At 45.8% G+C, this 24832-nt stretch overlaps 1 protein-coding gene across 1 annotated transcript in view; it reads right to left on the reverse strand.

Moving 5' to 3' along the window:
* Positions 1-4392: 4392 nt before the first annotated feature.
* Positions 4393-24832, reverse strand: part of SWAP70 (switching B cell complex subunit SWAP70) — a 68159-nt gene continuing 47719 nt past the window's right edge. Inside the window, exons 5-12 of the mRNA XM_054582891.1 lie at positions 23393-23539; positions 22142-22250; positions 19579-19760; positions 15079-15186; positions 13102-13268; positions 7094-7292; positions 6057-6153; positions 4393-5732 (exon numbers count right to left, since the gene is read on the reverse strand). Of these exons, the coding sequence (XP_054438866.1) occupies positions 5626-5732; positions 6057-6153; positions 7094-7292; positions 13102-13268; positions 15079-15186; positions 19579-19760; positions 22142-22250; positions 23393-23539 (1116 nt within the window). The 3' untranslated portion in view covers positions 4393-5625. The remainder of the gene's footprint in view (positions 5733-6056; positions 6154-7093; positions 7293-13101; positions 13269-15078; positions 15187-19578; positions 19761-22141; positions 22251-23392; positions 23540-24832) is intronic.

Here is a 24832-nt window from a genome sequence, read left to right on the forward strand (position 1 = left end):
GGACTTACTTCAGAAAGGAGCCATTGCAAAGCCGGCATTTACTAAGCACCTACTAGGTGCCACGTGCTGGCAATACAATCAGCCAAGGGGCCAACGTCCTGTCCCTCAGGGGCTCTGGGCTTGCCTTGGAGAAGTTCATCAGAGCTGAGGGCCCAGCCGAGCCTCCCCTCCTGCCACTGAAGCGGAGTCGGCGAGGACGTTGAACGTGGCCACAGTGGGAGCCGCTGCTGCAGGGTGAGGCCCGGGGAGGTAGAGTGACCCCCCCGGCCCCCATGCGGAAAAGCTGTGATGGCCACCAGGGAAGCCACAGGATCCCTGAGGGGGAAGCAGAGGCCAGGGTCCTTCGGGCTCTGCTGGGAGGTGGCCATCGCAGGCCCTTGAGATCCACCCACTTCGCCACCTGGTTGGGCCCCCAAAGGGCTGGTATGACTCGGGATGTGGGAGTCCTTCTGGGCGGAGCCTCCACCCTGGGACTTCATCTGTTCGCTCAGCCATTCACACGCGTATCAAATGTCTGCCCTTGCAGGACACCTGGGAAGTGACACCTGTCTGTGGAAGCACAAGGAGAGCACCCTGGTGTTTCCCAAACTCTCCAGGCATTTCGCATGACTGACCTAGTTCAGTCGCCTGTGGGATTTTCTCAGAAGTTGTCGGTCCATCCGAAAAATCCCCATGTGCGCCCTGGCCCAGCCAAGGTGGAAAGCCCCTCGTCTCATGACTTCCTAAAGAAAATGCACCAAGGTGACACATCGGGGGCGAAGCATATCTCGGCAACGTGGAGACACCGTCAAGGACGCCGGGTGCCTCCAGGCGTGACACTCTGAGAGGACACATCAGCTGGGCGGTCTTCATGCAGAGAACGCAGACCCCGAACCTCACCCCGGATGGCGCAGTAAGGCAGAACCCAGGCCTGCGCCAGCCTGACGTCGGCCTCCTTTCCAGCTCCCTGCTTCGGAAGGCCAAGCACAGCCCGCTTATGCTCTTAGGCTGTGAGGGCAGCCACTCTAAAAGGAAGCCATTCACTCTGCCCCTTTAGCCATCTTCCCCCCAACCATGCTGTGAGGAGCACGGGGCCTCGGGACTCAGGGATGAAACTGTCCACCCACACGCTTTTCTTGAATAGCCTGGGTGTTCCTTACAAACAAATATTTCAGATACAAGTGCCCTCCAGATGGGAACAGAGCCTAGTGGGCAGCACTGGGCAGGGATGCTGCGTCGGAGAAGGGGGCTGGGCCTGGGCTTCCGAAGGGACTGTAGGGACAGATGCGTGTGGGTGTGGCAGCAGTCCTGGCATCCCTCTAAACCAGCCTGCGGGCAGACAGTGTGTCTTCTCAGGGGAGCGGGCCCGGACGGTCCTAGCCGAACCCTCGGGAGGGGTGGAGGCCGTGAGAACAGAGGAAGGAAACAAAAAGCGGGGCCCAGGGAGGCCTGCTCTCAGGTACCCAGCGTAGGCTTCTTCTGGTCAAAGCACAAAGTATTGGCTGACAGAAAATGAGGGATTCAGAAATGAGGGGCTGCTACTGGGCTGGGGACTGAACAGAAAGGGGTTTGCTAAACAAGGCTTCCCTCTCCCCACTCCTCACAAGCCAGGCCTTTAGCAGGGCCCGTGGCCTGCTCTTGAGGAGGTGGACGAAGCTGGGGAGGAAGGCCTTCATTCCTGTGGGCGCACAACCCTAAGCAGCGCTGTGCTGCGTCTATGCGGTGGGGGTGGAAAAGGAATCTGAAGCCAGCCCTGGCTGGAACTCAGTGTTCTCTGCAATTTACCCACGACCCAGGGCCAAAGACTCGGCCACCTTACAAAGGTCAATAGAAGTTGAGCGTGGGACTAGAGCGCGGACGTGTGGGTAGCTGGGTGACAGGGGATAGAAACACTGAGATAGAAGGCTTGGTGCCCAAGTATATTTAAAGGATCTGCAGGTAGGCAGGTGTAATGATGAACTTCATCCTAGAAAAGGCCAGGAGTTCCAGTGTGGATCGGATCGGTCCCATCCAGATCCTTCTCTGCCAGCTGAGGGGCTTGGGCCTGTTGACCCTTAGGACTAGCCAGTTATAGCATTCTAGAGGCACTACTGTTAAAAACAGCAAGTTGCACAAATCTTGAGTGTAAAGTTGATACATTTTACTTGTATAACCACTACCCATTTCCGGCTTCCCAGAAGGTTCACTTGTGCCGTTTTCCAGTTAACAACCCCCCGCCCCACCCCCAACACACCCGTGGGTAACCACAATTCTGACTTCAAAATCCACAGATTAGCTGTGCCAGTTCAGGAAGTTAATATAAATGTAGTCACTCAGTAAGTTCCCAGTTTGGCTTCTTTGTTCAACATAATGTCTGTGAGATTCATCCATGCTGTTGCGTCTCTCAGTGAGATGTTACTTTAATTAAAGTGTAGCATCTGGCCCTGGCCCTGGCTGGTGCGGCTCAGTGGATTGGGCACCAGCCTGCAAACTGAAAGGTCTCCAGTTTGATCCCCAGTCAGGGCACATGCCTGGGTTATGGTCCAGGTCCCCAGCTGGGGTGGTGCAAGAGACAACTGATCAATGTATCTTATACACTGTTTCTCTCCTTCTTCTCCCTCCCTTCTCCCTAAAATCTTTTTAAAAAGTAAATAAAAAATAAAGTATAGCACCTTGTGACTATACCACAGTGCATTGATCTATGGGCCCTCATGTTGCTTCTGGTTTGGGGCCTCCTAAGCAAAGTTGCTGTGAACCTTGTCATAGGGTCTTTGGTGGACATGTGACTCATTCTCCCGGGAGTGGAACACTGGCCCAGAGCTAGCTGTCATCTTTAGCTTTAGTAGATACTACCAAATAGCCTCCCAGAGCTGAGGGGTGACTTTTACAGGTCTTGAAGTGAGTGCATAATACAAGTAGAGGGGGAGAGGAAAGAAACATATTCCTTAAACTATTATTCCCAAGACTGATATTTTCAATAAGTTTTGAGGACCTGCTATGAACTGGTAGCCTCATCCCTTCCCCCTCAGACCCGCCCCGTGTGGCCTGATCTTTAATGGACCTGACCCTCCTCCACAAGGGCAGCTGTGCCTTACCGGCACTCCCTGAGGCACATCACCAGCCGGGCGGGAAACGTGAACGCATCCCTTACCAGCTGCTGAATGGTTCTGACAGACCCTCCCGTGTTTAGCCACTCATGGAAAGAAACCAAGGTCAGGGTGGCTTTCACACCTCAGGCCTCAGCAACCCACAGCACAGACTTTATACAGATCCAGAGCAATTCCCTTCCATCTATGTTGCAAAGGCATTTGCAGAATTTCTGAAGCACAACCCCCCATACCAGTGCCGAAGCTCCTGCCACTGCTCTCTGCCTCCTCACAGGGCAGTCGGCCTCCCTCCCTTCCAGGCGCGCCCCATTCACACCAAAGAGCTCAACTCCTCCTCGGGTACACGGCAGGGGTGTCCAACCGGCGGCCCGGGGACCACGTGCAGCTTAGGACGGCTGTGACTGTGGCCCAACCCAAAATCATAATTTTACTTAAAATATTATGAGATTTTTTTGTGTGATTACAAGTCATGATGTATTTAATGTGTTATCCAAAACAACTCTTCTTCCAGTGTGGCCCAGAGATGTCCAAAGGTTGGCCACCCCTGCAAGGGAAAGTCTGCCTGCAAGAGCCTGTTGTGCTCCGGACAACAGAACCTGCCTTCCTGTAGAGCAGGTTTCTCAGCCTTGGCACTACGGACATCTTAGACCGGATGATTCTTTGCAACCAGGGGCTGTCCTGTGAATTGTGGGACATTTGGCAGCATCCCTTGCCTCTACCCACCAGACGCCAGTAACACCCCCAGTGGGACAACCAAAAGTCTCCAGACATTGCCAAATGCCCCCTTGGGGCAAAATGGCACCTGGGTGAGAACCACTCCAACAGAGAAACAAGCCTCGAAGACCACCACCCAGTGTGTTCCCTTCCTCGAGGAGGGAAAAGATCTGCTTTCCGGGACACAGTCAAGCTGGACGGAGTGGCCTCCTTGGTTCACAACAAGCATTTTAATCTGGCGACCATGTCAAACCAAAACAGAAACCCACACTGTTTACTGTAGAAAAACTGAAAGGCACAACATGAATTTGGGAAAGCAGAGGTAAGAAGGTTTGGAGGTAAGAACAACAGTGGGGGAGAAATCAACTCCGTGAGTTCCCGTTTGTGAGCTGACACATGGGCCCTGGTTTCCCACATTAGTGACTCAACCCCTAAGCACGAGGCCATCGCTGACTTTGTGATGGCGTTGCTGTGGAGTCCGAACTCTAAACCCAGTGTTTGCAGGAAGTATCCCTAAACCAAGCTCAACTCATTATATAAAAATACGCACATGTACACACAACTTTACCCTATTTTATTAAACCAGACAGTTTTAAATGTATATTGTTCTGGTGGTTGTTTTTTTATTTTCCTTACTGAGTTCATTTAAAAAAAATACAAAAGTTTTAATATATCTTAGAAAATTAGCAAAAAAATTAAGAAAGTTCAGCATATTACACTGCATAATATTTAGGTAAGAATGTTTGAAAATTATAAATATTTTGTTCCCTCTCAACACAGAAAATGACAAAAATACATTTAAAATTTTTTTCATATATAATTCATAGAAATGATCATATTCCTGTTTATTAAGTAAAAGGCCTGATTAGGACGAGTGCTCACACATCCTGAAATATTCTGTACAGTAACTACAAAAGTAAACCAAGGGGTCTGTCAGCACTTCTGACAGCTGAAACCATTTTAAACCTCAGGAAGAATTCAGTTAGTATTAAACTATCATTCCAAATGGGATTTACTTAGTTCATCTATGTGCTTTGATTCATTAATACAGCAGGTCCTTGAATAATATCGTTTTGTTCAACACTGTTTTGTTCTAGTGTTGATGAGATGCTGCAGAAACTTAACTTTTTTTTATGAATCTGCCTCTATGATAAGATTGGTTTTGCTATACGTCACTGTCGATGTTCAGCAAGGACATACTGTACCCAGCTTGGCCAAAGCACTGTTTAAAAGGACTCCTAGACAGTGCAACGGAAGCCAGGACATGGATCAGTAACACTCTGCCTTGGGCAGAAGCCTTCTTCCGCACAGCCCCATAGCTGGCCCCCGAATGCTGAGCCAAGGCGGGGTCCCGTGCAGCTAGTGACTTCTGTCTCGGAGTGGCCACGGTCAAGGGCTTCCCATGGCACCTGTCAAGCAGTGGCAAGCAGACTGGCCCATCTAGTTTAGAAACAGGTACCCGGAGAAGGAAAGATGCTGCCAAAGGAAAAGACTGACCCCGGTCCACAGAGGTTCTGATCAACCAGTGACCCTAAGCACCGACCCTGCTCCTCCCCAAGCACACCGAGGATGACGCCACAAGGATCTGAGAGCTGCAAAGGAATTTCCAGAAGCTGAAGTTTTCACAGAAAGAGCCTATTAAGAGCATGACAATGTTGACTTTTTTTTCCTTTTCAGGTAAGCTCTTATTTGCAGAAAGATAATCAAGGTGTCCTCAGTACATGGAGCCAGCAGGAGGCTGAAGGAAGAAGAGTTAGAAGCAGCAAAGCCAGTTCCTTTTGTCCTTTGCATCAAGCTTTCCGGCTGCGCCTGGAACCTGCGTCACAGCTGCAGCGGCTGCCGGCGGTCACTCTGTGCCCTTCTTTCCTTTCCAGTTCTTCTCTCGCTCCTCAAGTTCCGCCTGCGTGAAAGCTGCCGGCCCCCAGTGAGTGATCAGGTGAGGGTTTTTGGAACCTGAAAGACAAACATGCTTTAACTACAGAAAATGCTGTATTTTTTAACTAACATTATCATTTTCCCACAGACAAGACAGTAATTTTCCTGCGTGATGTCTCTCTGAGGAACATCAAAGCAGACCAAACAACTAGAAGGTGTGCACAGAGGGAGTTAGCAGGGCCTCCTGTCTGGCAGGGGCAGGTAAGGCAAGAGGGAGTTACCCTAAACAGCCTGGTTTCTGCATATTGGGGCTGAAGAAGTTTCTCTGCACAATTCAATTACACACAATAAGACAGAAAAATAAACGGAGTAAATGCACAGTGACTTCAAGGAGTGTGTTACCTGGTTCTATCAGTCGAATCAGTCCTTCGTGCTGGGCCACTTTGTCCTTCCAGCTCTTTGTCTTACTAGTTGCCATCTCCAGCTTCTTTTTAACTCCCTGAAACAAAAGGAGACTTTGAATTATGCGAAACACACTGGGGGTCTAAGCCGAATAGCAATGAGTGGACACCTACTATATGCTTATGGATTTTCTCATCAAACCCTCACAGTCCCCGTAAGAAGCAGGAACTATTACTGCCCCCATCTTACAGGTGTGGAAACTAGGACTCAGAGCAATTAAGGAACCTGCTTAAGGCCACACAGAACCTCACCCACACTAACTACAGCTGAATATAAAATCCTGTGTACCAGCTACGGCACCTCCTCTCAGCTAGCTCCCAATCCGCCTCTCATTGTCCCGCGAGGGTAATTCTCTCCCCCCGGCTGGCGCCAGTTCGGCTCTGCCAGCAGAGAGCACCGCAGGGACACTGAAGGAGGAAGGGCTTCGCTTCCAAGTCCCCTGTGCTCTAGTCAGCACCCTCCTGGCATGTGGACACCCAGGGAGCTCACCGCCCTGTGTTTCAGGGGCACCGCCCTGTGGGCGGTGTCGGCCAGGGGCCAGAGGCGGCTCCCCGGTGAGTTCTGCCATCTAGTGGCCACGGCTGTGCCCTCCACAGGGAGGTCTGCATCACAGTACTGGGCGTACGGGGACCCGGCCACAGATGTGTCCTTCCCTGGGTGCTCTGCCTCAGTCCTTCAGGCAGTGGCTGCTTCTCACATCTGCCATTTCCGTGTCTGCAGTTGTCTTTGCCGCTCCGTGGTAAAGCCCTGTCATAGTTAACACCTGTTCGTATCAAACCTTCCCTGTTTGAATTGTGTGTGGCTGGTCTCCTGACTGGACTCTGATACGCCTCATTGACCATACAGACTTCTTACAGCTAAGCAAAACTCTAACTACAGCTTTTTACAGTTAAGCAAGTGCTCTCTATTTTTTCTTCTTTTTTTTAAAGTTTGGTTTTAAGAATTCAAATGCACACGTTGGCAGGGGCAAGTTCTACCTCATACTGCTCGAGCGCTTGCTTGCGCTCCAACTCCAGCTGTTCCAGCTGTGCCATGGCTTCCTGAAGGGCCCTCTCTTTCATAATGCGCTGGTTCTCCAACTCCTGTTTCTCCGCTTCAGTCATCTGGATGGTCTGCTGCTGCTCCAGGTGCCACTTCTCCAGCTCAGCCCTCTTGGAAGACTCTTCCTCCAGCAACCTGCAACGTGCGGAGCTCAGGGTCAAATGCGCCTGGGTCAGCACTCCTGACCCCGAACATGATGGAGGCACTTCAGAGCAGGAAAGAGTATATCTGAGGTCACCTAATCCACCTCTCACTTGACTGGGAGCAAACTGGGAGCCAGAGAGGCCCACATTCACAGGACTGGCAATGTGACTCATGTCCTGCTCCAAACTCTGTTTTACCCTTTTTGGAAAAAAAAAATTATTATTTAAGGAGGGCTTAATGTACCACAAACTTAGCCAAGAGTTAAGTGTATGTTCTAAATTAATCGTTATAATAAGCTTAAGTACTACTATTGTCCACATTTGAGAGATGAAGAAACTGAGGCACAAAGGTTAAGTGACCATATAGGTCATTCGCCTGGCAGGTGGTAGGGGCAAGTTCTGAAATTTGCTTGATTACTGCAACATTCATACAATTTTCACCTCATCTAGCAAAAACCTATTACAAAGGAAAGGCTGATAATGAAACTAATGAAGGTGAGGGAAGAAGGAGCTAACAAAAGGTAGAATAATAATAGACCATTTACTGAACAATTACTACATGCCAAGTACTTTACAATCATCATCACTAATCCCCAAAACAAGGTATTATTTCTATGTTACAGATGAAGCAATTGAAAGTCAAACTGCACAAGCAGCAATAGGTTTCCACCCAGGTCTGTGTGACTCCAAAATGTTACTGTAATAGGCAACCCATCTGCGAATTTCCAGATATATAGATATTTAAATAAACTAAACTAACATACAGCCCAAATCTGTACCCAAAGAGCAAACGACGTGGTTGGATGCCAGCCCAGGACAGGACGCATCTCTAAGCGCTTGACCATGAGTAACAAGCCACACAGCAGGCCAGCTGCTGTTACCCAAGAGCATCTGCTCCTCTAAACCAGCAGCAAAGGAAGTAAAGAAACAGACTACACACCCCTTATCTGACCACCTCCCACCCCCAACCACACCACTGTAAAAATTCCCTGTGTGACATCCTTCTGGGTGGCTGTTCGACTCCGGTCACCTTGTGTGACGAGCCACCCACCGCTTCACGAATCAGGCCAGTTCATTTACAGCAGCCTCAGTCCTTAGTTTTTAAGTCCTTCCTCAACTAAGATGAGTTCTCCCATCTACTACGCCCAGTTCCACGAATCTGTACCCTCCTTAGATGTCTCTTGGCATGTGATGTCCACAACACTGCAAATGTGGCCTGACCAGTGCAGTTTATTCACGCACTCAGCATGGCTCTATCAACCACATCCCGCGGCCTTTCCGAGGTACAGGGGACACAACAGTGAATGAGACTGGAAGCGCCCCGTCTCCTCATCCTAGTGGGAAAGTATGGAGGGCGGAATGGACGCGTACACTGTTTAGGCTGCCCAGTATCTGAAGCCCCTTCATACATCTAGTGAATCTGGCACAGAAGGTGTCTCGATGGAAGTGGGGCCCATCTCCCACACAGAAGCCACAGGCCAGACGCCTGCCCTCCTGCCCCTTGGCAGCCAGGACACAGCAAAAGCTGAGCAGGGCTCGGAGAGGCAGGCGACCCTCCTGGATCTTTGACTCTAAAGCAACTGACACAAACAGGCAGAGACAGTAGAGAATTTATCTTGCTGGTGACAGCAATATCCACTATCAGCGATCGCGGGAGTGACGGCCGACACACAGTGCCAATGTTGGCACCAGTGACACCCTGATGACTCCTCCTGTGACCTCTTTTGGGCTGTGGTTCAGGCGGCTTCGCCTCCCCGGGTTCCTGCCTGTGTTCCCGGCCTGGCCACCTGCCTTTCTGAGGAATTGGCCAACTACTCAAGAATCTTCCAAAAAATTATTTTACTACTTTGGCTAACCCAGGTTGGTTTCTGTGGTTTGCAAACAAACTCCTGACCAAAGAATTAATGTCTCTGTGCCTCAGTTTCCCCAGCTTACACAAAAGTTATAGAAACCACACCCACCATCAAAGGTCTGCTGATGCATTAAACGTGATAATGTGGGTAAGGTACTTAGAACAGGGCCTTTCGCGTGTAAGTGCTAAGTGGCAACTCTTTTCATTACAGAGTCACCTTTACCTCATTTGCTCTGAAGGTAGAGGTGACTTAAGCTGCCTGAGAGTATGTGAGGTTTCTGGCAATCATATCACAAGGAAATAAAACCCCAAATATTTTCAGATGAATTGCTATCACCCAGGTCTCCTGGATCCTGGACTTGTTCTGTTGACATTTTAAACTATCTTCTTGGTATAAAACCATCATTCCGTCCTGTCAGTACCTTTACAAACTCTTGTCTTGACATTCTCCATATTATCTGTCTCCTTCATCTGCAAGTACTCTCAGCTACAACCAGACGCCAGACCTCACACTGAGCACTTGGCACGCATTATCTCATTTAACCTTCACGACAACCCTGCAAGCTTGGCGGTTATCCTTATTTTACAGATAAGAAACTGAAGGCTCAACAGAATGAAATAACTCTTCTACAATTACACAGCTAGGCCCTAACCAGATAGCTCCCTTGGTTAGAGCGTTGTCCACATATGACAAGGTTGCAGGTTCGATCCCAGTCAGGGCACACAAGATTCAACCAATGAATGCATCAATAAGTGGAACAACAAATCGATGTTTCTCTCTCTCTCTCTCTTTCTCAAAATAAAAAAATTAAAAAAAATTTCTTTAAATGTTTTAAAATAAAATTACACAGTTAGAAAGCAGCTGGGACTCAAACCCAGGCCTCACTCCAGAGCTCGGTTCCTAACTGCCTTCAAATTCACAAAGTATCATCTCGTGGAAGAGAGACTGTTGTTTCACGTGGCCCCAGTGAGTGGAACTTGGATCCATTTACTCATCCACAAAATATCCCTAGGGTGCTAGCCGTGTGCCAGGCACTGCACCAGGCACTGAGACTAAAGTATGCTGCGCGGCCTTACAGATCTAAAAATGCAGTGGGTGGAAGTTATAATGGGACAGGGGAGGGCTTAGCCTCAACGACTTCCCAATAACTGAGTTGTCCCAATGTCAAGCGAACAGTTTTCTTCTGAGGCCCATTCAGAAGAGGCTAGATAACCTTCAGGATTACACATCAAAAAACCACATTTCACTTATAATATTAAAAACAAAGACTAGACCCAGATGGCTTGAATCAAAGTTCCTGTATTTAAACAATTTACCCCATAAAGTATCTCTGAGGAAACTTAAGGCACTGACAAAGGGTCATCCACTAGAAGAACAATGAGATGCTAAATACTCCAAGAATGACTCACTATTGCTGAAAGAAACGACAGGAGGATTACCTAAAAAGCCCTTGACATACACCTTCGCCTAATATTGGTCTCATTTAATGAGTGCCAGACCTAGATGTTTCTATCCAAACCCCATGAAGACTCCCCTTGATTTTTCTACCCAGAAAGGCCTATTCTGGGAGCAGGAGCGAGGAGAAAGCCCCTTTGCCAATCTGACAAAATGACCATCCGAACCAGGCCCAGCCTTCTGGGGCTCCGGGAGAGGAACTTGCTGCACTTTAAAATGACCACGACAGGGGTCAGTCTGTCCATGTCAAGTTCCAAAAACTAGATAAGTTGAAAGAAAAATAATTTAGAATAGTAAAATAATTATATTCATAAAGTGGCCTTTACACAGCCTGATAAAGTTAACTTTTGTGCAATAATTTCAGCTTATTGGTGCAAACTGGTATATATGTAACAGCTATATTTGCATTCAAAAGGTTGAAACCATTTTGCTATATACTGAAATCAGAGTGTACAAAACAATTAGCCCGAGTTTCTTAAATAACAATACTCATGCCTGGCTCCTATCCACAGATACCTTGATTCAGTCAATGTGGGACAAGCCCTACATGTGTAATTTTTAAAAGCTTTACAGGTGATTCTGATATTTACTACTGGTTAAAAGCCACAAGTTTTACTATATATATATATATATATATATATATATATATATATATATATATATTTAAAAAATCCCCCCCCTCCATGGAGAACCTCATGAAATGGTCCTCCGTGTCTTTTACTTTTCCCTTGTATGTTTTGATGTCTAAATTTTTTCTCTAGTTATGGATGACTGCCTTGACTTTATCCCTTAGAATGCTAACCTGGTCTCCAGTCATACCCACTTTATTCTCCCCACAGACAGAGCGTGTATCTCAGGAGCGGTCGTTTGACCGCAGCTAGGAAATGGGGTTGGAGAGCACGCTGGTGAGAAGAGGACGAGGAGGGGGCTGGTGCAGCAGCGTGGAGGAGGGGCAGTGGAGGCTGGCACTGGGAGGCTGGAAAGAAGCAGGCAGATCAGAGAAAATCATGACTCGGAATACACAGGACTTGGGGCTTGGACTAAGCAATGAAGGGAGGAGATGTGGATGAGAAAAACCACACATTTTATTCTCGAAAATTGTCTCTTATTCAAAAGATCACTCATTCCGTAAATACAAAATAACTATACTTTAATAAATTTCTAAAGTTATTTGGTTCCCTTTGTGATCTAATTCTCTGCTGTGTTATGCTCGACCTCTCAAAACTGCAGAGAAGCAATACAGGTATCATAGCTCACCTGTGAACTCTCTGCACAAGGGCACTCTGTCTGAAAACTCCCCACACACCACAAATTATAAAGCCCAGAAACCATCTCATGTCCCTTAGGATGCCTCTGTTTGGAAGTCACACGGGCCTCAAAGCTTCTCACAAGTGCATCTGTGCTAACATCACTGCCAATGGCACCTGGACGGAGGCGGTCCCAAGAATTGTTAACAAAACAGTACACTGGACACATACCTGTGGGACCTAGCACTGCCAGGCAATATGCTAAGCACTTAAATGTCTATTCAGAAGATCATTGTTCCTTAATTGAATTAAAATTTTCTGTTGATTTTAGAAATCATTTTGGCAAAGTAGACAAAGACCTCCTCCCTTCTCTTCCTACCTAAACATCAAACAAGCATCCTTTGCTGCTCCACCTGGGGAACGGCAGCCACGGAAAACCTGGCCCGGGTCATCTCACTCCTGTCCCCCAAGGCAGGGAGTCACAGCTCCGAGCCTGCAGTGTACTCGCGCTGACCAGCTGCTACGCTGCGGTAAGCATTTTTAGTGCTGGCAAGACATTGTCAAGAAAGCAAATGGGGAAGCAAGTCAGAAACTGAAAGAGGACAGCTCCGGCGTCTTCAGGCTGCCTTGTCCTCGCTGCTGCAGAGACCAAGAATCCAGAGTTCTCATTTGAGAACATGACAATCATAAACAGTAAATCGGACTAAAAAGCCTGAGAGAAGGATTAATTAATTAATTAAAATAAAAGCTCTAAGGGAAAAAAGTCTAGGTTGTAAGAATTTCTAAAACTAAGACTTATTAATTAATAATAATAATAATAATTATTATTATTATTATTTAAGGAATGCCACTAATCCTGAATGACCAAATAGAAATGGCTTATTTCCTCCTCATCCCCGCAGTGGCCGCAGCTCTGGCCTGAAGCAGGCCCCTGCCTCCACACCACGGGCCCCGCTCTGGTCCGGAGCATGTCGACGAAGCCAGGGTCTCAGCAGAGCTGACCCTAGGTCTGTGACTGTGGTGCTCCACCCAACAGACCCAGAAGACTGCTCTGAAATAGATACAGGCAGCCTTGAGCCCCAGGCCGAGAATAAACAACGCAGGGGCCAGCCCCCAGGGTCTCTCCCTCTGACAGATAGCCGGGCACCAGCCCCCAGGGTCTCTCCCTCTGACAGATAGCCGGGCGCCAGCGCTCTCATTACTGGAAACTGTTCCCAGGGGCACAGTAAACAAACTGATGGGGCACCTGGCCTGAAGCTTCCGCACAGTCTCTTCATCTTGCCGGGCCTGTCTCTCATCCTCAAGAGCCTCCTGCAGCTTCAGGTACATGCCTTCCAGCTCCTGCACTCGCTGCAAATACTGCTCCAGTTCAGAGGACTTTTGGGCGACCTGTTCTTCCATCTGCTGTCTGATCTGGTGGTATAAAAGGGTCATGTTTAAATGCAGGTCAACTCTACCCTCCGGAAAACCCTCCCACTCCACCACCAGCCTGAGGGGTTGCCACAGCCCCAGCGGCAGCCCATCAGGGTGCTGGACCCTGTCCTTCAGTCTCTGAACGAAAGCTGGAGGAACTGAGCACGCCACTCCCCACAGCACCGCCAGGACTGCGCCCTCAAGTCCAGGGACAAGCAACCCCAGTGCTGTTTTCCTACCCCGGAACATTCTCCATCCTTTCCACTCCCCTCTATAGAATCGAATCAAGGAAAAAAAAAATGTTTCCTTGTATAATTTCTCTTTAAATTCTCTTCCGTCTTAAAGCTACCAGCTCTTGACCAACACAGTCTTCTCTAAAATAAATGAACCTTTCCTGCATCAAAACTGCCAAAGGGCCCTGGCCGGTGTGGCTCAGTGGATGGAGCACCAGCCTGTGAACCGCAGGGTCACTGGTTCAATTCCGGTGTAGGGCACAGACCTGGGCTGCAGGCCAGGTGCCCAGCAAAGGGCGGGCCAGATACAACCACACATTGATGTTTCTCTCCCTCTCTTTCTCCCTCCCTTCCCCTCTCTAAAAACAAATAAATAAAATCTTAAAAAAAACAACAACAACTGCCAAAGGGAAAAAGAAAACACTGATCTGCAGAGACCCTCACGTTTATCTGGCTGCCCCACACCCGCTCCTTGGACTCCCACCTCTCGCCTACCCCAGGGCACCTCCAGCCCTGGGGGGCGGGGGGGGGGGGATTCAAGCAGCTAACCTAGTGTCCTAACAAGTTTATGGTTTCTCCCTTCTGGATTTAAGAGTTTCAATCTCTGTCTTAACAATGAAAAGACAAGAACATCCTAAATCTAACAGCTCACACATGAGCATGTGGGCCTGCAGTTCAGAAAGTTGTTTCACTTGTGTTAGCTCACTTCACCCCCAGAACAGTCACAGCAGATGGTATGACAATGCCCCTGAGGTAAAGAGGAGGAAAACGGATGAAGCAGGCGCAGAGGAAACAAGCCCAGGCCTCTGGCCGTGAGGGTGGCTGTCCTCCACGTCACGCCTGCCTCCCTCTGTGCACTTTTCTCACAACTCAAACATGTCCATTTCAGCTCTGAGTGACAGAAGGTTACTAACGGCCATGGGACGAGCATCTGTGTACCAGGCCCCGGGCTCAGGCAGCCCCACACAGGTGGAGCTCAGGGTGCGAAGGCCTGCGTTCCAATAACCGGCGGACTGCGTGAACCTTGGCTCTCTCAGGGATGGGAACCTCTAAGGAGAATCGGAGCTGCCAAGAGCAGCAGCCCAGAGTTAATATGTTCTCATGATGTGAACCTCCTACTTTGTTCATGACAGAGGAGAAATACCATGGAACCTCTGTATACTTTTTCCACGGCTATTTATTTCCCAGCCAGGTCTCTTCGAGAAGGAAAAGGAGGAAAAGGGATGCTATCGATAATTACACCAAGATGGCAGGGACTGTCCCAGTTAAACCAGGACACACAGCCACCCTAACCACAGCACTTAATCACTCCTTCCATACGCGTCTATTCCATGGTCTCGAAAGCAAGGTTTCTGTCTTTTACCTTCACATCCTTGGCATGGTGCACAGCACAGAGGAGGTGCTCACTAAACTGAAAACTGATGAATATGCAAACACATAACTTCCCCGAGGGCCCACTGCAAGTCAGGAGCAGAGCCAGGCTGAGAAGGAGGGCTCACCCCAGCCTCCAGCCCCCAGCCGCCGCCAGCCTGGCTCCGCAAGCGAAGGCGGCAGCTCTCCCCAGCGGGGCTACTCACGAGCTTCTCCCGCTCCAGCTCTGTGCTGAACCTGGCCTGAAGCTCCACTTGAGTCTGAAGGCGTTTCTTTTCTTCTTCTGCTGCTCGAGATGCTGCTTCTTCCAGTTTCTACCCAATGAAAACCCATCCAGAGAAAAGCGGGAAATGTTACAGTGGAAGTACATTTGGAGAGAGAAGGTCACACAAACATTCGCAAGAATTCAAACATTCTTAATGTTCAATAAATACAGAATAAAAACTTTTAGATCTGCCGGACTTCCATTCCAACAATTCTCCCAGTCAACATACAAAACAAATTAGTTAAATGAATGACTACTGATGAGTCTGAACATTTTGCAATGGAGTCACTGAGTTAGATTGACTTGAAAGTGCATTTGTGAGGTTTGAGATCTAATTCTTGAGTTCTTCCTGTACAGTTTCATCGCCTCACACATTATTCCTTAAAACTTTTACCAGAGCTCAGTTTCCAGAAGGGGGACATGAGGAACTCCATGGACCCTATCCGCAGTGAAACAACAACTATACACAAAAACAACCATTTAAAGTCTCTGAGAATTATCCCAAGGGCAAACAGCAAGTGGAGAACACTGATCCTAGAAAATCAATGAAATCTCAGTAGTAACAGTGAGAGTCTATGGCAGCCGAGCCACAGGGAGGCCCCTTCTCTGTCCCCACGTCAGTGAGTAGGAAGCCCTCCCCCACGGCAATGGAACCAAGAACAGGGGCACGGCCTCCCCTCCGCTCACAGTCCGGTGTGGCAGTGTTCCCCCAGGAGGCGCTGGCAGCCAGCATTTCTCACCCACCTGGCTCCATGGTGCAGAAGGCCTATTCTAAGCAAGAGTGGCTGAGAGGTCTGGAGCTCTCTTCCTCCACCAGTCCCTGCTCATGGGGCAGAGGTTCTGCCTCAGGGATGACAGACATGATCACCTTTGTCTCAACTCACTTGGAGGACAGAGGTTCCACACTAAGAGAGGCACACTGAGACCCAAGGTGACCACCTAGTGACAGGCTCGTAAAGCAGGGTTTCACTCCAAGAGGAGCAAGGCCACTGACTCCATCCCAGCTCCAGCGCACTGAAGCACAGGTCTGCCCAGGGAGAAAGGGTAGGCTCTGAAGCTCTCCCCAGAGCGCTAACTTCTTTTACAGCAGTGTGAGGAGTTCAAGCCTAAAGGTACTCTTGAAAAGATGGCAATTTTGGTGGTAAGAAATAAGAGGAGGCTCGCAGCTCCATGAGACCAACAAACTAAACTGCAGGCCAACTTGAAGTGACGGTCAGATTCTGGGTGAGGTGGCAGAGACCTCATGGAGTGGAAACAAAGTCTCAAAGACAACCTGTGGGCCTGAATGTGAATACTGTCAGACTGTGGGGGCAACTGAGGCCCCAGGGTCATATTGAAAACATTAAAGCAACCACAGGAGATTAGTAAACTCTAACAACTGGATACGGCGACACCCACAGAGGCGGACTGACAGGGAGAGACACTCATCTCGGTCATCCCAGGACGCTGCACACATGCCCAGGAGGTTCCTCTGAGGATGGTCAGTGGCTTCATGCTGTGAGGAAAACAGACCTCACTGAAATGGTCAAGCTACGTGACGAAACAAATAAATGAACACTTAACAGCAAGCGCTTGGGGGAGGAAAGGAAGGCGTATCCAACTGCATACAACATATTATCTAAAATGTCATGTTTTCCACAAAAGTTTATGAGATGTAGAAAGAAAGGAAAGTGTGACGCATATACAGAGAAAAGCAGGCAACACAAACTGCCTTTGAAGGGGCTCAGATGGTGGATTAGGCAAAGACTTCAAAAAAGTCACATTTTCAGAGAACTAAAGTAAACCATGCTTGAGGAAGTAACAGAAGGTATGACGATATCCCAACAAATGGAGAATATCAATAAAAAGACAGAAATTATAAAAAGAACCAAATGGAAATTCTGGAACTGAAAAGTACAGCTAAAACGAAAAAAGCCACTAGACGTTCTTACACATATATTTTGACTGCAAGAAGAATCTATCAGGGATAGACTGATAGAAATTGTGCAGTCTGAAGAATAGAGAAAAAAATGAAGGGAAATTGAACAGAGCCTCAGAAATGTGGGACACTATTAAATACACCAATATTCACATGAGAGTATCAGAAGGAGAAGGAGTAAAAAATATTTTAAGAAATAATGGCTGAAAACTTTCCCAATTTGATGTAAAAATACTACACATCGAAGAAGTTCCACTAACTCTAGGATGAACACAAAGACATCTACAGCCACACACATCATAGTAAAACTGTGGGAAGATGAACACAAAGAAAATCTTGAAAGCAACAAGCAAAAAATGATTCATCACATACAAGGACACTCCAATAAGAGACAGCTGACTTCTCACCAAAAACATATGACTAATTCTGATCAAAATATTGTAAATAGAAGTAAAATATGACATTTCTGGGCCAGAGTACTTAATTGTCAAACCACAGAACACGTTTAACTCTGGTGCAGTGAATAGCACTATGCTACTGAGATGCTGGCTGCTCCATCAGCCTATAATTTCATAATTATAGATGTATATATATTCTCTGATCCAGCATGCTCACTTCTGATATGTATCTTACAGACACATGTATAAACACAGGCACAAAATAATTCTCTGTAGCATTGTCTATTAAAACAAAACTACTCAAATGTTCACCAATAAAGGACTGGTTAAATAATGATACAGTCATTAATAGTATTATATAGCCATAAACAGAAATTTAAAAAAGCTCTCTTTATATTGACATACAAAGATCTCAAATTCAAATATATGCAAAGTGAAATAAACTAGTTGTAGAGCCATGAGGTTGAGTACGTATGTTTTGTGTTTAAAGAATGGGAAAATAAGAATGTATGTTCATATTTTCTTTTTAATATTTTATTTATTTATTTTTAGAGAGGGAGGAAAAAGAGAGGGCAAGAAACATCAGTGTGTGAGAGGAACACTGATCAGTTGCCTCTTACATGTGTCTCGACCATGGACCGTGCCACAACCCAGGGATGTGTCCTGACTGGGAATCAAACCAGTGACACTTCGCCTTGCTAAATGCTGCCCAACCAACTGAGCCATGCTGGTCAAGGCTATATTTTCTTACATATATTAAATAAATCTAGGAGGATGCACAAATAAAAAATAATGGTTACCTTAAGCAAAGGGTGGGAAGTAAGCAGAGGGTAAAAAAGAAGTGGGAGAAAAATCTTCTTACCGAATCCCTTTTTATATTTTTAAATTTTGAACCATGTGATTGTATTACCTATTCAAATGATTATATTTTTTAAAGAAACAAAAGAGAAAATAAAAATTATTTTGGCAGGAAAGATGAACAGATAGAACACTGTCTTCTATCATTTTCACTGTGTTCTACTATTCATCCTAATGATACTCTAATGGTAGGTTTATGTCATATTATACATTTGTCCAAACCCACAGAATGCAGAACATTAAGAGTGAACCCCAATACAAACTATAACTTTGGGGTGATTATGAGCGTCAGTATAAGCCCATCAGGTACCACCCCGGTGGGAAGTAGTGAGAACGGGGAGCCAATGCACATGCTGGGGCAGGAGGCATTTGGGAAATCTCTGTACCTTCCTATTGTGAACCTATTTAGGTTCTATCTAATTCCTTCCTTGTTTCACTGTACTGAGTGTGCGTTTGCTGCACCAATAAATTCTTGCTTTACTGCACTTTGTCTCTTGACTGACATCTCTCCTTCAAGAAAACAAGAATCAAAGTCTTGTCATCTCACTGGTAACAACAGTAAAACCCATCCCCATATCCCAGGGCAAAGGTGCTGCAGAGCAGGACACGAAAGGTCTTTCGGCTCATGGTGAGCATGCGCTCAGTGATTTGGGCAGACAGCCTCAGCCCAGAGGTGCCCCAGGGAAAGACCATGCCACACACTGGACACCCACCTCCACCGCCAAAACCATGACGTAACCAAGGAACACGGTTTCCCAGTGAACGTTAACAACTGTCCTGTACAGCCTACCGTACTTGACCTCCTAGCCCTGAGATGGAAGAAGCTGACCCAGACTGCACCTGTCTCCATGAGGAAGTGAAACCCACAGTTCTGTATTAAGGGTCTTGCAAGGTCATCGGGAGTGCAGATGAGAGTCAAGGGGAAAAAACTCAGAAAGCAACAGACTCTGCCCCAGGTCACCATTAAGTGACACTGGCATCCTTAGGGGAATAAAATTTCTCATTTTCTCTGACAAAATTCAACTGTGCTCATTCTTATAAATATGCTATTCTGTTCCATGAAACGTCCTTGCTGCCCTGAGACCCTTGTATTTTCAGGGCTGGTGAATCAGGGTGTCTCATGTGGTGCAGATACACTTCCTGAGAACACGAAAAAAACTCCCTGAAGCTGCCATAACATGGTCTTGGTGAAACCAAAGCTCGAAAGTGAGGCTGCTGTGGCTCCTGCGGTGCAGGGCCCTCCCCCGCCCGGCCCATCCGTTCCCACCTTCCTCACGGCCTCCAGCTCCTGCTGCTTGTTTTCGTTGGCAGCTTGGAGCTCCTTCATCTGTCGCTCCAGCTCCTCCTGCTCCGCCAGCAGCTTCTTCCGGAGCTCTTTCCGACGCTGGCGGGCTTCTTTGTGTGGTGGGGGGCTGCCCAACTTCAACAGGTGGATAGTAGAATGAATGGCTGCGAAGGGAGGAGGAGGGAAAACAGGAAATAGCCTTTATCCTTTGTAAGCCTGTCATGCAAATGGCACAGTGGGAAGAGAACCAGACAGAGCTGCAGTGTAGCTTCTGATTCTGCCCCTGAGTGGCGGTGTGACCTTGAGCAAGTCACACAGTCTCCTGCAGCCTCAGGTACCTCATCTCTATAAAGTGAGAGAGAGAGACGATCTCTAAAGTCACTTCCAGTTCCAAAATTCCAAAACTGCACAATAACTAGACAGTTGATTTTGGAATACCACACACATTTGAAGAATTTAAAATCACACTTTCAACTCCCTTCTCCACACTTCGCAAAGGGCTAAACGAGATTAAGACACAGTAAGGGTTGACATTCAATGTTCTGATACCTGATTCACTACCTGCTGTGTTTAGTTTGCCTGACAACCAAGCCTTTTTAAACCGTCTCTCTCTCCAATCTCTTCCAGAGATGAAAAGAGAAGCTACTATTTATTGAATATTTGTTATATGTATACCCTTTATTTATATTATCTAATTTTTATATAAAATCTGATTTCTTTCCTGATTGTTTCAATTATATAAATTTAATTTTTTGAGTAGTTAATAAAGTCCCATTGTCCAAATTCAAAAGCATGAATGGTCAAAGAGGAAGTCTCTCTCCTACACCTATTCCTAAGTACTGGGTTTCCCTCTCCAGTAGCAACTAATGCTAACAGTTTCTTGTGCATCTTTCCCAAGATACTTTAAGTATATACAATACTACATCCCCACCCCACCCCCCTAAAAAAAGTTTCTTTGGACACAAACAGTGACATAACACACTCTCTGAGCCTTGATTTTTTTTTCACTTAATTTATCCTGGAGAGCTCTCCATATCAGTACACAAAGCACTATACATAAAGTACTGCACAGTACTCCACTGTGCAGGTGCACTCTACACCACAATTCATTCAGCCATTCCCAATTAATGGGTATTAGGTTGTTTGCAATCTGTTACAAACACTTCAGCAATGATGTTCATTGTAAAACATGCAAGTGTATCCTCATTATTTAATTATTAACCCTCACCACAAAGCTGAGAGGGAGGTATGGTTATTGTTCCCATTCCACATAAGCAGAAAGCAGCTACAGAATCCGTAACTCAACCTAAGTGACTCAGGAAAGAAGATTCAAACCTAGCTGTGCTCGCCTCAGACTCTTAAACCACATCAAAAATGACCATAATTTTCAATATATGTTTTTTACCTGAAATTGAGAGTCCCTATGACGTTGATTAAACTTAGTTTGAAATCCTAGCTCTAGAAATCACCTCTCTCTCTATACTACTCAAAGACCTAGCCTTTCCCCCACATAATCAGCCACCCCCGAGGCGGCAGCAGACAGCAGCCGGGACCTGGCTACTGGTCACAAGGTCTGGCCCTCGGGCAGGCTGAAGATAGCATCTTGACCTAAGTTACATTTCAACTCGTCAGCCCTAAAGTGGAGAACCCCCGGCTACTTTCCCATGAGACCAGACAGGGGGGCGCCTGAGCAGACCTCAGAAATACCCGCAAGGCCTGAAGAAATGAATAATTACCCTTACCTCACCTGGGAACAATCGGCTCCCAGCATGACCCCCAACTCCTTAAACCACTGTGTCTTGTGATTTCACCCTATATAATCTTTAACATACAATACATGCCATTGGAGAGTCGAGTTTTTAGCATTAGCTTCCTACCTCCATATTAGTCAATTCAGTATTAAACCAGTTTTCTTCCTATACTGCAAACTCCTGCTCATGCCCTTCTTTGGGCAAGCGCACACAGGCAGACGGACTCGAAACAAAAATTGGGGGTCCCATTAAGATACCTATGTCCAAGATCACCTCATAATCAGAATCGCCTCATGATTAAAAAAATAAAACTTAATATATAATGTCTCGTTCTTTACTACTTTGGAATCATACTTTAGTTTAAAAGTTATTAAAGCAAGTTTGTGTCCTCAAGATAATTATTTGAAACAAGTGATTTCTTGTGGCAAGAACAGATCTTAAAAATTTTTCGAAAGTTATTCCATTATTCCTCTTCTGTTTTATATATTACTTGACATTTAAGATGGACACCTAAAAATTTTTCAGTTAAAAAGGGAAATTCCGTACTCTTCAAATAGTAACAGTAAACAAGACTGAAAATGTCCAGTTTACAATTTTCCTACAAGATCATTACAAAAATAGAACTGATTCAAAATTTGGAAATGCCTCTTCATTTGTTTTTCTTTACCATGCTACCTTCAGAAATAACTAGACAATGAGGAAAGAACGCCTTAATATCTTTAATGAGATTCAAAAACAGAAAGTCAGAGCTTTCAAGTTAGTTAGATCATGACTAATAGTAAAAATTAACTTACCCTGAATCCACTCCTGTTTCTTCTTCTTATCTGAAGCACTGATCTCAAAGGTCTTATCAAAACATTTTATGAGAAAAAGGCATTTCTTTCCATCTTTGTCAGGCAAAGACTAAAACAGAAAGCAAAATTCGTTCTTTAAGAGTTTAAGTATTCAATATTTAAATTGAATTCGATCTTAATTATTTACAAAAATCTGGCTGAAATTCAATGTCAATGAAAAAATATCTGTAAATACATATTACTAACTTACTGATTCTATCCCCTAGGCATCGTTGCTCACGCAAACAAGGACTAATCAGGATTATTAGCACACTACATCCGGACTGGGAGAACAATCAGCACGTGATGCGGGTGCCACGCTCTGCGCTTTCCTAAGCACAGGACTCCCACCTGAGCGCATCTCTCACAGGGACCCTGGAAGGTATACCCATGGAGTTACTGCAAGTATTAACTCCTATGAGCTGTGAGGCTTCTAACCCAGGGTGATTACACACCTGAGATGTGCTTTCCTCTCCTGGCACCTGGGATATTGTTGCTGGGAAGCTGTGGTTCATGACCTATGTCCTTAGAAGGAGACGGGTATGGCCTATCGTAATCTTGTGATTCTCTTTGGTTAGCTGAATTGAAGGAAGGCCCTTTAGTGGGCGTTGCAGACTCTAGGACATTAACATGTCTGGACCATTTTATCCATCAAAATGTATTATCGTTTATGAGTAAGACCTTAGGTATTGTAAATATTTTCCAACAAATATGGACCTAGTAATAGTCAGATATAAATACTCAAAAATGTATGATCTTGAGGATTTCACTTCTTTACAGAATTGACAGTTTATGAAAAAGTGTTCCGAAAGTCACTCAAAATATCAAAGGCAATGCTCACACCTTCTTCAATTTTATTCATTGCAGTGGCCCAGGTTTTCTGGGATATTCATAATTTCAAACATTGTGCTACTCAATTTTTTTTTTTGCTTTCTTTTCTTTTTATGACTCCATTTTATTCAATACGTGATTACTTAAACATACAAATAAGATTTAATCCTTATATTTTGTTCACGAGTATAAGACAGAAAACAAACTTACATTAGAAAAAATTACATTAGGTATCTTTAGTTTTTAGTTCAAGAAGTATTGCAACTTTATGTCTATATTATATTGGAAATACAAGTTTTAAGGTTATTTTAAGGCTCTGAGGTCTATGAGGAAGATAAACTACTTGAGCAGCAGGGGGCAGCACCAGAAAGAGGTACTTACCTCTACACAGCAGTTTTCATCCAAGAGAATGTCTCCTTTCTTATCTTTCAGATCCTCACTCACATAGTAAGAAATTATGTTAGGTTTTAGTACAAACCAGCGTTCAGTCCAGTTTTTCCGTCTATGGCCTTTTTTCAACATGTAACCCTATGAAAGATTAAATCTGATATAAATGCCTGTCCTTTTACTTATAAGAGCTGATATCATTCTTCCTTGACCTTCTCGTCTATTCCATTATCTGATAAATGGTCCTGATTACATAGACATCATAGTTCTTCCCTTTGTGAATCATGACTCTCTTGAGGGTCTATGAAGGTCAGGGACACTATACCCAAATTCATGCAAGCACATGCAGACAAAAGTCTATGCAGAATTTTAGACACTCAGAGACAACCTTCCCCCTCCCTGCAAAGCTATAGTAGGCTTCAGAATTCCTGATGTTAATAGCATTATGGGTTCTCTTAAAAGATTTTATTTACTTATTTATTTTTTTGGAGAGAAAAGGGAAGGGAGGGAGGGAGAGAGGAACATCGATCACCTGCCTCCCGTAAGCACCCCAACCTAGTATCGAACCCACAATCCAGGCATACGCTACCACCAGGAATCAAACTGGCATCCTTTCGCTTTGAGGTCTGATGCCCAACCAGCTGATTCACACTGGTCAGGGTACACTGCTTTTTAAAAATTCCTTGTCTTTTAGGAATTATCTGTATTGAAACATTTACAGATAAAATGAAATGTCTGTGATTTGTTTCAAGATAATACAGGAGAGGCAAAAGTAGATAGAGTAGGATTCACCATGTGTTGGTTACTGGGACTGGATGATGGGTATATGGGAGTTCATTATACTATTCAGTCAATTTCATTTCACACACGCACACACGCACGCACGCACGCCTTAACCGGAATTCTCAGTCAATTAAAAATTCAATCAATGGCCCTGGGTGGTGCGGTTCAATAGACTGAGTGCTGGCCTGTGAAGTGAAGGGTCATCAGTTCAATTCCCAGTCAATTCCTACTCAGGGCACAGGCCTGCATTTCCAGCCAAGTCCCCAGTTGGGGGGCATGCAAGAGTCAACCAACTGACGTATCTCTCACACATCGATGTCTCTTTCCCTCTCTTCTCCCTCCCTCCTCCTCTCTCTAAAAATAAATTAATTTTTTTTAAAAAAACCTCAATCAATGAAAATGCTAAAAGGTGTCAACTTGGCCAAGTATTATCTTACTACCTGACTTCATACTATTCTGGAAGATGAACTCTGCTCCAGATGAACAGAAAAAGAACTGGACCAATAATGGCTTCGAAGTGTAGCTTCTATGCTCATACTTATGAGTCTGTACTTCATTCTCTTATATCAGCCTCAATGATGGATAACTCAAATTTTTACTTCAGCAAAATTGCACATTATATTACTGCCCTTCAAGGTTGTCAAAGAATAT

This window comes from Pteronotus mesoamericanus, unplaced genomic scaffold, assembly GCF_021234165.1.
Source record: "Pteronotus mesoamericanus isolate MK-2021 breed Mesoamerican mustached bat unplaced genomic scaffold, CSHL_Meso_final contig_1189, whole genome shotgun sequence".
NCBI lineage: Eukaryota > Metazoa > Chordata > Mammalia > Chiroptera > Mormoopidae > Pteronotus > Pteronotus mesoamericanus.